This window comes from Sus scrofa, chromosome 1 (genome assembly GCF_000003025.6).
Source record: "Sus scrofa isolate TJ Tabasco breed Duroc chromosome 1, Sscrofa11.1, whole genome shotgun sequence".
Taxonomy (NCBI): Eukaryota; Metazoa; Chordata; class Mammalia; order Artiodactyla; family Suidae; genus Sus; species Sus scrofa.
The window spans coordinates 162091852-162104299 of record NC_010443.5 but is presented as its reverse complement, the minus strand read 5'-3'; the positions used below and the strand labels follow the sequence as shown (position 1 = coordinate 162104299).

The window sequence follows — 12448 nt, the reverse complement described above, 5'->3', positions numbered from 1 at the left end:
GAACTTAATTCTGATATATCTTCTAAACTATCATAATATCCCACAAAAAACCCTTTATGCTTTACAGACACTTTACTGCCTGAATCACACTGGGAATCTCATGATTTGAGCTATAATGATGTAAGCCAGCAATGGCAGGTCCTCTGCCTCCCATCACTCCAGGCAAATTGAACTGAATCCATCACTGTATTGAGATTATCTCTGAACTTGGATAGGGTTGATGGGCTCAGGAAAAAATGCACTGAAATTTTTCTGTGGAGTAGCCAGCTCAGAGTCCTGCTATTATAGTGGGTAAATTGGTGTGAGAGTATGTTTCTAGTTTCTTTGTGTTTAATTTTTTATTTTACATCTCTAATTTAAGGAGAAAATTATTTTTTTAAAAAAGAAGAGGAGTTCCTGTCGTGGTGCAGCAGAAACGAATCTGACTAGGAACCATGAGGTTGTGGGTTCAATCCCTGGCCTCGCTTAGTGGGTTAAGGATCCAGCGTTGCTGTGAGCTCTGGTGTAGGTCGCAGATGCGGCTTGGATCTGGCGTTGCTATGCCTCTGGCATAGCCTGGCAGCTACAGCTCCAATTAGATCCCTAGCCTGGGAACCTCCATATGCCATGGGTGCGGCCCTAAAAAGGCAAAAAAAAAGAGGAAATACAGAGATGGTAATAAGTCTCATACTGCCTCCTATTGAAATGCATCTTGAGTATTCTCAATGTTTTTTGAGTTTTATTAAAGCTAATGGTCATTTAATAGGAGCTTCATGTCTCAATTTACTTATTTATTAAATAGTAATTGGCCTTTTTTGGAATAGAAGATCATCATTTGTACAGCACTTGAAGTGACTTATTGAATTAGAAATATGGCTATCATTTCATTTTTTCAAAAATGTGCATACTCATAAGAATAGGCAATTTGCAAGAAATCTCTGAAAATGTAAATATAAAACAAAGATGCTGTGACATAGAAGTATTGAGGCTTTTCACATAGAGGGGTTTTCTGCCACTTTGAGAGTCGCATTGTTTGAATTGGTGCTAGTCTTTCTCCAGACTTTGTTTAACCCTAGACTTGAGTGTCCTGTGGAAAGAAGAAATTTCTGAGATTTTTGGTGATATTTAATATTAATGATTTGAAACATCTAAAATTACATTACACTTTGTAGATATCAAGTCAGCAATGTGATTATTTGTGTCTGTTTCAACTGCAAAAGAGTGGTATTCATATTAATTTCTAAACAAACTACTTAACAGCCCTTAGTGACAGAGCATGGTCACCAAGTCCTGGCCAGCATCAGAAGGAGGTGGCTCTTTAGCCAGCTGGCCAGGACTGCCACATGTTCTCGTTCCACCTTCCCTGCTGCTCCTGGTATCTCAGTCACAAATTCAGACTGTTTTGTGTGCTGCACACACCCTATTGCCAACCCTTGGGAAAGACGTTATGACAGGCTCCTACCGTCATGGCACCATCTCTAATCTTTAACCTTTAACCACACCCCCGACTGGCAAAGGTACAACTTTGAAGACCTCTTAAACCCTAAGCTGTGTTCAGCCTTCCACAACTCTTTTGGACAAGCTGTATGCCAGATTGAGTGAGCTTACTTTTAAAGTCATGTGTGGATCTTTTTGCCTCTTACAAACAGAAAAATTCCTCACCTTTGAGCGAAGCCTCAGTGCACTAAGGTCAGAAAATGAACTGTGCAATATTCATACAAAAAGTCTTCACACAGCCCTAAGGGAGCCGCATCTCACCCAAACGGGAAAATTTTAAGAAGCTAAGAGAAGACAGTGCATCAACTGAAAATATAAAAATATAATATTTAGGGAATTTTCTGGTGGCCTAGAGGTTAGGAATTGGGTGCTGTCACTGCTCTGTTGTGGATTTGATCCCTGGCCTGGGAATTCTGAGTACCGCAGGTGCAGGCAAAAAAAAAAAAAAAAGTACAGTATTAAACACCTGCTTTCCTTTCCTCTTTGTTGTTTCCCCTTACCTGCTCTGATGTGAATTCCTGTCCCTCTTTTTGGTGTTTCTTTTGTTTGTTGGCTTCTTCCATTGTCAGAAAAATATAACCTAATGTGATGGTTACCAATTCCAAACATTCCTTATTTGCAATTTGATCTAAAAATCTAGTTGAATATTATATTCTTTCCATCAGTTGTAATTCAATAAAAGTATTACCTCGATATTAGATACCATTATGCTTCACATACAGCTAATATCCTTTGCCTAGTTCTCAAAAGCATCAATTAAGCTTAATTTCAGTTATTTGATTTCTTAGCCTTTGTATTCCTCAGTAGAGTATATTGTCTGCTACATAAAGTGGTAGCACATGGAGTTCCCATCGTGGCACAGTGGAAACGAATACCAACTAGGAACCATGAGATTGCAGGTTTGAATCCCTGGCCTCGATCAGTGGGTTAAGGATCTGGTGTTGCTATGAGCTGTGGTGTAGGTCGCAGATGTAGCTCAGATCCCACCTTGCTGTGGCTGTGGTGTAGGCTGGCAGCTACAGCTCCAGTTGAACCCCTAGCCTGGGAACCTCCATGTGCCACAGGTGCGGCCCTAAAAAGACAAAAAAAAAAAAGTGTTAGTGCTAAAATGAAATTAAATAATAATGGAATCTTGTAAAGCATACTTTTTCTTATAATAATGCCATTTCCATAAGTTTTAATTTTTACATCCCCCTTTAAATTCCCCCCCCCCTTTTTTAAACAGCAAAGGACAAGGTTGCTCTTTTGATAGGAAATATGAATTACTGGGAGCACCCCAAGCTTAAAGCTCCTTTGGTGGATGTATATGAATTGACCAACTTGTTAAGACAGCTGGATTTCAAAGTCGTTTCCCTGTTGGATCTTACTGAATATGAGATGCGTAACGCTGTGGATGAATTTTTACTGCTTTTAGACAAAGGAGTCTATGGTAAGATATTTATCATTTTTGTTTTTATAATTATCCACTGTTCTTTTTGTTGTACAAGTTAAGAGTTAAACAGAGAAAAGTATGGTGAACACTTGCTGAATTGAAAAGTTTATTCTTTTGGAGTTCTCTTTTGTGGTGCAGCAGATTAAGGATCTGGCAATGTCATTGCAGCAACTTGGGTCATTGCTCTGATGTGGTTGAGTCCCTGGCCTGGGAACTTCAACATGCAGCAGGTGCAGCCAAGAAAGAAAAGTTTTATTCTTGTAATAAAATATGGCTTGATCTTCATTCCATAGCTCCTTATGACTCATTAGCTTGATGTCCTTACTCTCATGTCTCATTTTTGTCAAAACAACATTGTCCTTATTAGAATTCTTACCTGTCTTGTGTGATTGTTTTGTTTTGTTTTTTGACAAGAGCTACAGTAAATTCCAATGACCAAGTAGCAAAATCCATATTCACATATGTAATACACTATTCTGTGTGTGTGTGTGTGTGTGTGTGTGTGTGTGTGTGTGTGTGTGTGTTTGGAGTATAAAAGGTTATAACCAAATGTACATTCCACACGTTTCCTTTTTATAACTACTGCGTGGCATTTTCTGGTCCTTTAGTAGGAACTAAAATTTAACAAGGAAAGGATGGTGAGGGAGGCATATTGTAACAATCAGTAAACTAAAGTTTTATCCAGATGTAAAGATGGACCTCCACAAAAATCCTATCAGTAAATGTTTAATGTTGTTCTTTCATTTAAATGTGTTTAAGAACACCACATACATGATAGAGATTCTTTAAAGAGAGAATATGCTGGAGCTCCCTCATGGCTCAGCCAGTTAAGGGTCTGGCCTTGTCACTGCTGTGGCTCTAGTTACAGCTGTGGTACAGGTTCAGTCCCTGGCCCGGGAACTTCCACATGCCACGGGCATGGCCAGAAAAAAGCAACAAAATTAAACAAAAAGAGAATATGCTGTCAGTAGTAACTAATTTCTTTGGTAATGTCTTTCTGTCAGTGGGCGTAACTGCAAGTATGGGATGGCCAGCTGTCATGCTCCTGAGCTGTTTGCTGAGAGCTGTGCTTCTCGTGAAGTTGTGCGATAACACTCTGCCAGGAAAGTGACATTTTAGGCCTGTTGTTAGGATGCCACCGATAAACAAAGCATCAATTTGGCTCCTCTATCGTTCCAATTATTTTGCTTCAATAATTTATAAATTTAACCCTTTTATTTATAATTAGACTGATATGAGGAGGCAGGGTTGATAGAACTGCTGAAGGTTCTCAAAGTGGAATTTTTTTTAAATGATTTTTATTTTTTCCATTATAACTGGTCAAAGTAGAATTTTTAATGGAAGAAAAAAGTTGTTTTCAAGATTTAGCATGTTACTGTATATGGATGGGATGGGGGAGCGTCTTAAAATCTTCCTAAGATTTAAATGAATTTCTTCCTAGTAAGAACTATAGTTGTTACACAAATGAATCAAGGTAAATACCTAGGATTTGGACTTTCAGTTATTATGCTGACATTTTAACAATGTAATCTTCTTTATGAGTGATGACTCTGGCTGAATCCATGCATTTTTCTTATGAAAATATAGTAGGGTATATGATACAAATGTGCCCTGTTGGTAATTGGTTTATATTTTTTAGTCTGTAATAAGGCGGTTAGTTATTTTAACTTGGTTTAGGGAGTTCCCATCGTCTCTCTGCAGTTAGCGAATCCATCTAGCATCCATGAGGACGTGGGTCCAATCCCTGGCTCACTCAGTGGGTTAAGGATCCGGCGTTGCCGTGAGGTGTGGTGTAGGTTGCAGATGCGGCTGCTCGGATCCCGCGTTGCTGTGGCTGTGATGTAGGCCAGTGGCTATAGCTCCGATTAGACCCCTAGCCTGGGAACCTCCATATGTTGAGGATGGAGCCATAAAAAGACAAAAAGACCAAAAAAAAAAAAAATTAACTTGGTTTATAAGTGTACAGATAGCTTAAACAGGAAAAGGCTTCTGAAACTTCCCCAAAAGTAATGAGGTGAAAGGAAAAAATACTAACCATCATCTGCGATTGCTGAAGTATTTTAAGCGTGAGGGGTTACGTGAAGAGTTTTGATTATTTATTCTCAATTCTTATTGACATTGTCGCTTTGGCTTTAAGTCCTTTGCCTTTTTAAATCTAAACTTACTTGTGCCTACAAACCTGAGAACCAGAAATATTAGGAGTTTCCTGGTAGCCTGGCAGTTGAGGATTTAGCATTGTCACTGCTGTGGCTCAGGTTTGATCCCTGGCCCAGGAAGTTCCACATGCTGCAGGCGTGGCCAAAAAAAAAAATTATGTATATAAGTTTTGGCAAGAAGATTTCAGCTCATGCCAAAGCTTTGCTGCAATAAAAAAACATCAACTTGGAATATGGAAAAAAGAGGCATATTAAAGCAAAATGGCAGCTTAAGAAAGCTAGAAAGATTCTTAAACACTACTGATTCATGTCTTAACAGGACGGCTGCATTATATTGAAGTATTGTGACTATCCCAAACATCAGACACATCTGCTTTCCATGTAAGTGCGGTAGAGGCCTGAGGGTGTAGGCGTTTCCCCAGGACTGTGCCCTCCCAGACAGCTGACAGCCCCAGGGGACCAGGAGCACTTTGGGGGGTAGGGGGGACAGAGTGCTAGGAATGTCATAGGTGGAAAACACAGGCAGTCATTTATGCCTTTCTGTATTATACTGCCTGTGGGTTCATAGAAGAAATGCAAATTAACAGAACAGAAAAAAAAATAATTCATTTTAAACATATAAACATTAAAAACACAATCTAAGAACAGAAATAACTGACTATACTACATGTCTTAGAAGCTAAGTAAGGATAAAGATTTCCAGTTGTCTTAACATAGTTAAAACTAGGATAGAGAGTAACTATTTGGCCCCATATCCACCCCACCCCCCAAAGCCTTTCTACATTCATCACTTGCTGCAGCTGAGCTGTGCTTTGATAGAGACAAAGATTAAAGGAGTCTGGTCAGAGTATGCAAAGCCTCACTCACTCTGGAGGACTCAGTCACTTCAGGGCAGCTTAGTGGTTACGCAGCAAACCTGAGAGCAACCTGGGCTCAGTGCTCTGGCCTTTCTCTTCGTAGCTGTGTGCCCAAGACCAAGTTATTTCACCTTTCTCATACACAAAGGATTTAGCAAATGGACAGACTAACTTAATGAGGTTGTTAGGGAATAGATAGTTATCCCTGTGCTTGTCATGCTAAAAGTGCTCAAAATACTATAGCTGTTACTATGTTGGAATTTCCTGAAGTCAAGTTTTTCTTTATTGTTAGGTGGGGGATTTGGATAACCTTCCACTTCAGGCCTCAATAGATAAATCCAGCTCTCATCTGTTATTACATATTAAGGTTTAGCCTAAGATTTCATTGGAAAAAAAAAAAGTGGTTTTTTAAATGATAGTATAATGAAGCCATGAAAAATAGTACACTGACATTTTTTATTTCCTAATAGTAAAGTTAACTAGAAAGCCAGCAGATTATAAAGAGACAGTGTAATGCAGTGTAGTAGTCGATCTGGCTGGCATCTCACTTCCAGTTTTGTTACCTATCAGTCGTGTGAATGTGGGTGAGGTGTTAAACCTCTCAGCGTCTCAGTTTTTACATCTGTAAAAGGGGGTGATGCTGTTAGTATGGGATCCGGGTTGTGAGGATTATATGAGATAATAGAAGCCAAGCGCTTTGTTCCAGCCCTGCCTGGCACTCAGTAAGAGCTGTGTAGATTGGTGGTGATGCACGTCTGATCAGAGCCTGGGCTAGATGCACTGCAGCATAACTCTAGTGGGCAAGTCTTCCATTTAAACAGTTATTTTCTCTGTAGACAGAAATATCTGCGACAGATTATGTACTTGGAAATCATATTCCCAAGAAGTAAAACTCCCAAAAGCTCTTAACTCACAGGATCATATTTCTAACCACACTGAATCTTTGATGTTCTAAAAGATATCCCTTTTGTCCTTCTATCCTTGAATAATAGGGGAGGTTAATTAAATGAAAGTGGAGATGGAATTTTTAAAATATAGTGATTTGGTCTAGTTATTTTACATAAAAATACTGAATCTCCTGCAATATAATTCACATGTAGACTTTGATACAAAGTGCTTATTACACTTTTCATGAATTATTCTGCAATGGAGAAATGGTATTTTGCTGTTAAGTGCTTTCATTTCAGTGATTGCAGAGCTGAGCATACAGTGTTGAAATACTGGGCCACACTTAGCTTTTCCTGGATGATGGAAGCTAGACCTTCCCTTTGGAAGTTGCTTTTTCCAATTTAAAAAAAAATGGATTAAAATCAGATCACAGATATGAAGGTGCTTTGAAAACTGTAAAAATGCTATGCAAATATAAAAATTAATGTTTTTATTATGATTACTTTTATCAAAGAAACTGTATGTAGAACTATAAAATGTTCATAAAAGCCACTACAGGATTTTTTTTTTTTTTTCTTTTTGCCATTTCTTAGACTGCTCCCACGGCATATGGAGGTTCCCAGGCTAGGGGTCTAATTGGAGCTGTAGCTGCCAGCCTATGCCAGAGCAACGCTGGATCCAAGCCGTGTCTGTGACCTACACCATAGCTCACGGCAACGCCAGATCCTTAACCCACTGAGCAAGGGCAGGGATCGAACCCGCAACCTCATGGTTCCTAGTCGAATTCGTTAAGCACTGCGCCACGACAGGAACTCCCAGTATAGGATTTTAAGCCTCAGGGTGCTACTGCAGGATTTCCCAGCAGGGAGAGGCTGATGTGTGTTAGAAAGTAGGAGACCAGATGATAACCTGCAGGGTTCTGATTCTGAGATAAGCCTGGAACCTCGGTGAAGATTTGGGTAGATGGAGTGGCGATGAAAATTTGAGCAGGGTCTTGGGCATTAAAAATAAGGATATCTTGCTCTGGAAGCAGGAAGGAGACTGATGGGGAATAGAATACTTGACAGGGTGTAAATTTTACTCTTTTAAAGGATACAATTTAGTGGTTTTCAGTGTGTTCAAAGTTGTGCGTCCGCCACCTAATGCCAGAATGTTTTCATCACCCCAAAATGCAACCCCATATCCATTAGCAGTTAATGCCTCAGTTCTCCTTCCCCAAACTCTTGGCAACAACAGCTATACTTTCTGTCTCTGGATATGCCTATTGAGGACATTTCATATAACTGGAATTACTCCATATGTGTCCTTTTGTGTCTGGCTTCTTTCCCTCAGCACAGTGTGTTCAAGGTTCATCTCTGTTGTAGTGTTATGTTTATGAGTGGATAATCTTGTGTGGATACAGAACACTCTGATTATCCATTCCTCAGCAGATGGACATCTTAGTGTTTTCCCCTTTGGGGATATTCTGAATAATGCTGCTGTGAATGTTCATGTACACATTCTCCTGTGGACACACATTCTCAGTTCTCTAGCATATTTACCTTGGAGTAGAACTGCTGGGTCATATAATTCTGTTTCTTTTCCTTTTTTTTTATTTTTATTTTTATTATTTTTTATTTATTTATTTATTTGTCTTTCTGTCTTTTCTAGGGCCGCACCCACGGCGTAGGGAGGTTCCCAAGCTAGGGGTCGAATCGGAGCTATAGCCACCAGCCTATACCACAGTTCACGTCAACTCCAGATCCTTCACCCACTGCGCAAGGCCAGGGATCGAACCCACAACCTCATGGTTCCTAGTCTGATTCATTAACCACTGAACCATGACGAGAACACCTTTTTTTTTTTTAATAGCCACGCCTGTGGCATCTGGAAGTTCCTAGGCCCGGGACTGAATTGGAGCCACAGCTGTAGCAACACCAGATCCTTTAACCCACTGCACCAGGCTGGGTATTGAACCTGCATCTCCACAGCCACCCAGGCTGCTCCAGTCAGATTCTTAACCCACTGTGCCACAGAGGGAACTCCTTAAGTTTCACTTTTTGAGGAACTGCCTAACTCCAAAGTACCTGCACTATGGCACATTCCTGCCAGAAATAAATAAGGTTTCCAGTTTCTCTACATCCTAGTCAACATCTGTCATTACTTTTTTTTTTTTTTGGTCTTTTTAGGGCCCCATCCATGGCATATGGAGGTTCTCAGACTGAGGGTCAAATTGGAGCTGAAGCTGCTGGCCTATGCCACAGCCATATAAATGCCAGATCCGAGGCGAGTCTGTGACCTACACCACAGCTCATGGCAACACTGGATCCTTAACCAGCAAGGTCAGAGATCAGACCTGCATCCTTATGGATCCTAGTCAGATTCATTTCCCCTGAGCCAGGATGGAAACTCCTGTCATTGCTTTTCTGATTATAGCCCTTCTAGTAAATGCGAAGTGATATCCCATGTTCCCAAATGGTCAGTGATGTTGGGCATCTTGTCATGTGCTTATTTGCCACTTACATATTCTTTTTGAAGAAATATTTATTCAAATTCTTTACTCATTTTTAAATTGGGTTGTCGTTTTATTATTGTAGAGTTCTTTATATATTCTGGATATAAATATGTGTGAATAAGGATATAAATTTGTATAAATAAGGATATAAATATCCTTTGATGGATATATGATTTGTCCTTTTTTAATGTCCTTAGAGACAGATGAATATTTCCTCCCATTCTGTGGGTTGTCTTTTCACTTGATCTTCATTGCTTAGCAAATTGATCCCAGTCCTTTGCCATGATTTTCAAAACGCTTCCTATCTGTGCACTCTGACTTTCATTTACAGTGATGATTCGGTTTCTTGCCGGGATACTTCTTTTCAGCGACCTTTCTGTTCAGGATCATTCCAGGTCCAAGCCTTGCTTGTTTCTGTGCATCCTGACTATAACATCCCTTGCTATTGCTCTGCCTTTCAGGTTGTACCCTTTCTCTTAAGACCACCTGTTATCACTGCACCTCACACTGACATTCCTCTCTGCACTTTATTCATCTCATTCAGTGGTCGTCCTCATCACAAATACGCCGACTTCTCTTTGTTTAACCACTAACATGAGTGGGGATGAATTAGCTGCAAGGTCCTCAGGGCCAGGAACTCTGTCTTTACTTCTTTTTCATTTTCCTCTCTACCTACACGATAATATTCAGGGCTCACCTGAGGGAGAATAAACCCACACTGAATAAATAGGTGTGTCCACTTTTGTTATTTTTGACCTAAAATGGGAACATATCAAAGAATCATTTTTCTCATTTGAATAATAGTTCAAGAAAAGTAGGCCACCTGGATCTTGCCCTCTAGGACCAAAGGAAACAAGTTTTCTTTGCTCTTAAAAGACACCTTGCTAGGGCTTGGGGCTGCAACTATAAAGAATTAGCTTTTTTTTTGGGAGTTCCCGTCGTGGCGCAGTGGTTAACGAATCCGACTAGGAACCATGAGGTTGCGGGTTCGATCCCTGCCCTTGCTCAGTGGGTTAACGATCCGGCGTTGCCGTGAGCTGTGGTGTAGGTTGCAGATGCGGCTCGGATCCCGCGTTGCTGTGCCTCTGGTGTAGGCCGGTGGCTACAGCTCCGATTCAGCCCCTAGCCTGGGAACCTCCATATGCTGCGGGAGCGGCCCAAGAAATAGCAACAACAACAACAACAAAGAGAGACAAAAGACAAAAAAAAAAAAAAAAAGAATTAGCTTTTTTGTTGGTTTCCCCTATCTAAATGCCTTTTTACTGTTTGCTTTAGAATACCACATAAAGAAGGCATCATATCCAGAATATTGAGAGCAAAATTAGTGGGCTCAAGACACTGCATGCTTAGAGGAGTGTGTCTTCATCAAGTGTTCACAAGTATTTCTATCAAGTATTTTTTATGAGGGTCCATATTGATTTTTTTTTTTAACATCCAAAATGAACTTCTTTTCAAGAAGGTGTTCCAAGTGGTTTGGTGCAGTTTGTCTAGTACTATTTCTCAGCAAAGAAATGACTCATCTTTTGAACATTAAAACTAACCCAAATTTTAGATTAATTCAGATTACAGGTGGAAAGTTAATGATATTTATTTATATCATAACAAAAAGAAATAACAAGCCATGAAATGAGATTTCCTTCTCTGCTTTATATTTTTATACCCCTTACTAATATCATAATAAAATATTATGGAACTTCTCACACCTGACATTGCTATGGCTATTCATCTTAATTGTTTATTCCTTCATCCATTAAATACTCACTAAACTCCTGCTGGTACCAGGAATCACAGATAAATGTAGGACTGCCCTGAAGATTTTACAGAGAAGACAAATGTGTCAAAAGTCCTTAGCCTTTTTTGTTTTTAAATATGAGATAAAATTGCATTCCATATTGTACCAGTGGTAACAAATGTATAACTTTTATGAATTGAAATACACTTCAGGATAGCATCTTGATGTTGGTTTAAAATTCAGTACTTAAATGAAGACTTGCCTATTTTGGCAATTTTCAATGCAAATTCAGTTAACATTGAGTATGTTTATAGTTGCATCTCTTGTAAATAAGCTTGCATTTAACTTTAAGAAAATAAAAGTCGGAGTTCCCATCGTGGCGCAGTGGTTAACGAATCCGACTAGGAACCATGAGGTTGTGGGTTCGATCCCTGCCCTTGCTCACTGGGTTAAGGATCTGGCATTGCTGTGAGATGTGGTGTAGGTTGCAGACGCGACTCGGATCCTTTGTTGCTGTGGCTGTGGCGTAAGCCGGTGGCTACAGCTCTGATTAGACCCCTAGCCTGGAAACCTCCATATGCTATGGGAGCGGCCCTGGAAAAGGTGAAAAGACAAAAAAAAGAAAAAAGAAAGAAAGAAAGGAAAGAAAAGTCGTGGTGTTCCTTTCATAGTGCTAGATGTTCAGAGTGCAATTTCTCTTTCTTTGCTTTTCAGGACTGTTATATTATGCGGGACATGGTTATGAAAACTTTGGGAATAGCTTTATGGTCCCTATTGATGCTCCAAATCCATATAGGTCTGAAAATTGTCTATGCGTCCAAAATATATTGAAATTGATGCAAGAAAAAGAAACGGGACTCAATGTGTTCCTGTTGGATATGTGCAGGAAAAGGTAGGCTGTCCAGTCTTTATATAGCGAAGCTGTCTCATGTTAGTTAAATATCAACCCTGACAAGGTAGATCTAAGGCAAACCTGGGCAAGGAACCACTGAAGTTTGTGAATTTTAGATTATAGACTGAAACTGATTAAGAAGAAAGTTAGAGGAAAATGTATTTTTTTTCTGTGTATACCTGCTCTAGAGCAAAAGTGATGGACGAAAGGGCGTGGGTATTTACTCATACGAGAAAAGATGCAGCTCCTCAGAATGCCTTTGGATGTCTCCAATAATCACTGCAGTTGTTCCTCCAGGAATTAGCAGAAACAGCACCCACAGAGTGGGGGCCTCTAGTCACTCTAGTTAGTTAGTCCTGGTCTTGCAGACATAGGAAGTTTAGCTGACCCATATGTTTGACGATTTGGATTCCATTGGTCTGCCGCTGTGTTATGCAGGAATAGAACCAATGATGATTCTACTCATATTTACAGTTTGCTTGTTCAGCTTTTACCAATCAAAACCCAATGCCAAAAAAAAA

The 12448-nt window shown here is 39.8% G+C and overlaps 1 protein-coding gene across 2 annotated transcripts in view; it reads left to right on the top strand.

Annotated features, from left to right (window-relative positions):
* The window catches only part of MALT1 (MALT1 paracaspase), a 67983-nt gene that overhangs the window by 40616 nt on the left and 14919 nt on the right, over positions 1–12448 (top strand). For both annotated transcript variants that reach the window (XM_021100025.1, XM_021100024.1), the window contains 2 exons: positions 2702–2905; positions 11750–11927. In XM_021100025.1, coding sequence (XP_020955684.1) covers positions 2702–2905; positions 11750–11927 — 382 coding nt within the window. The remainder of the gene's footprint in view (positions 1–2701; positions 2906–11749; positions 11928–12448) is intronic.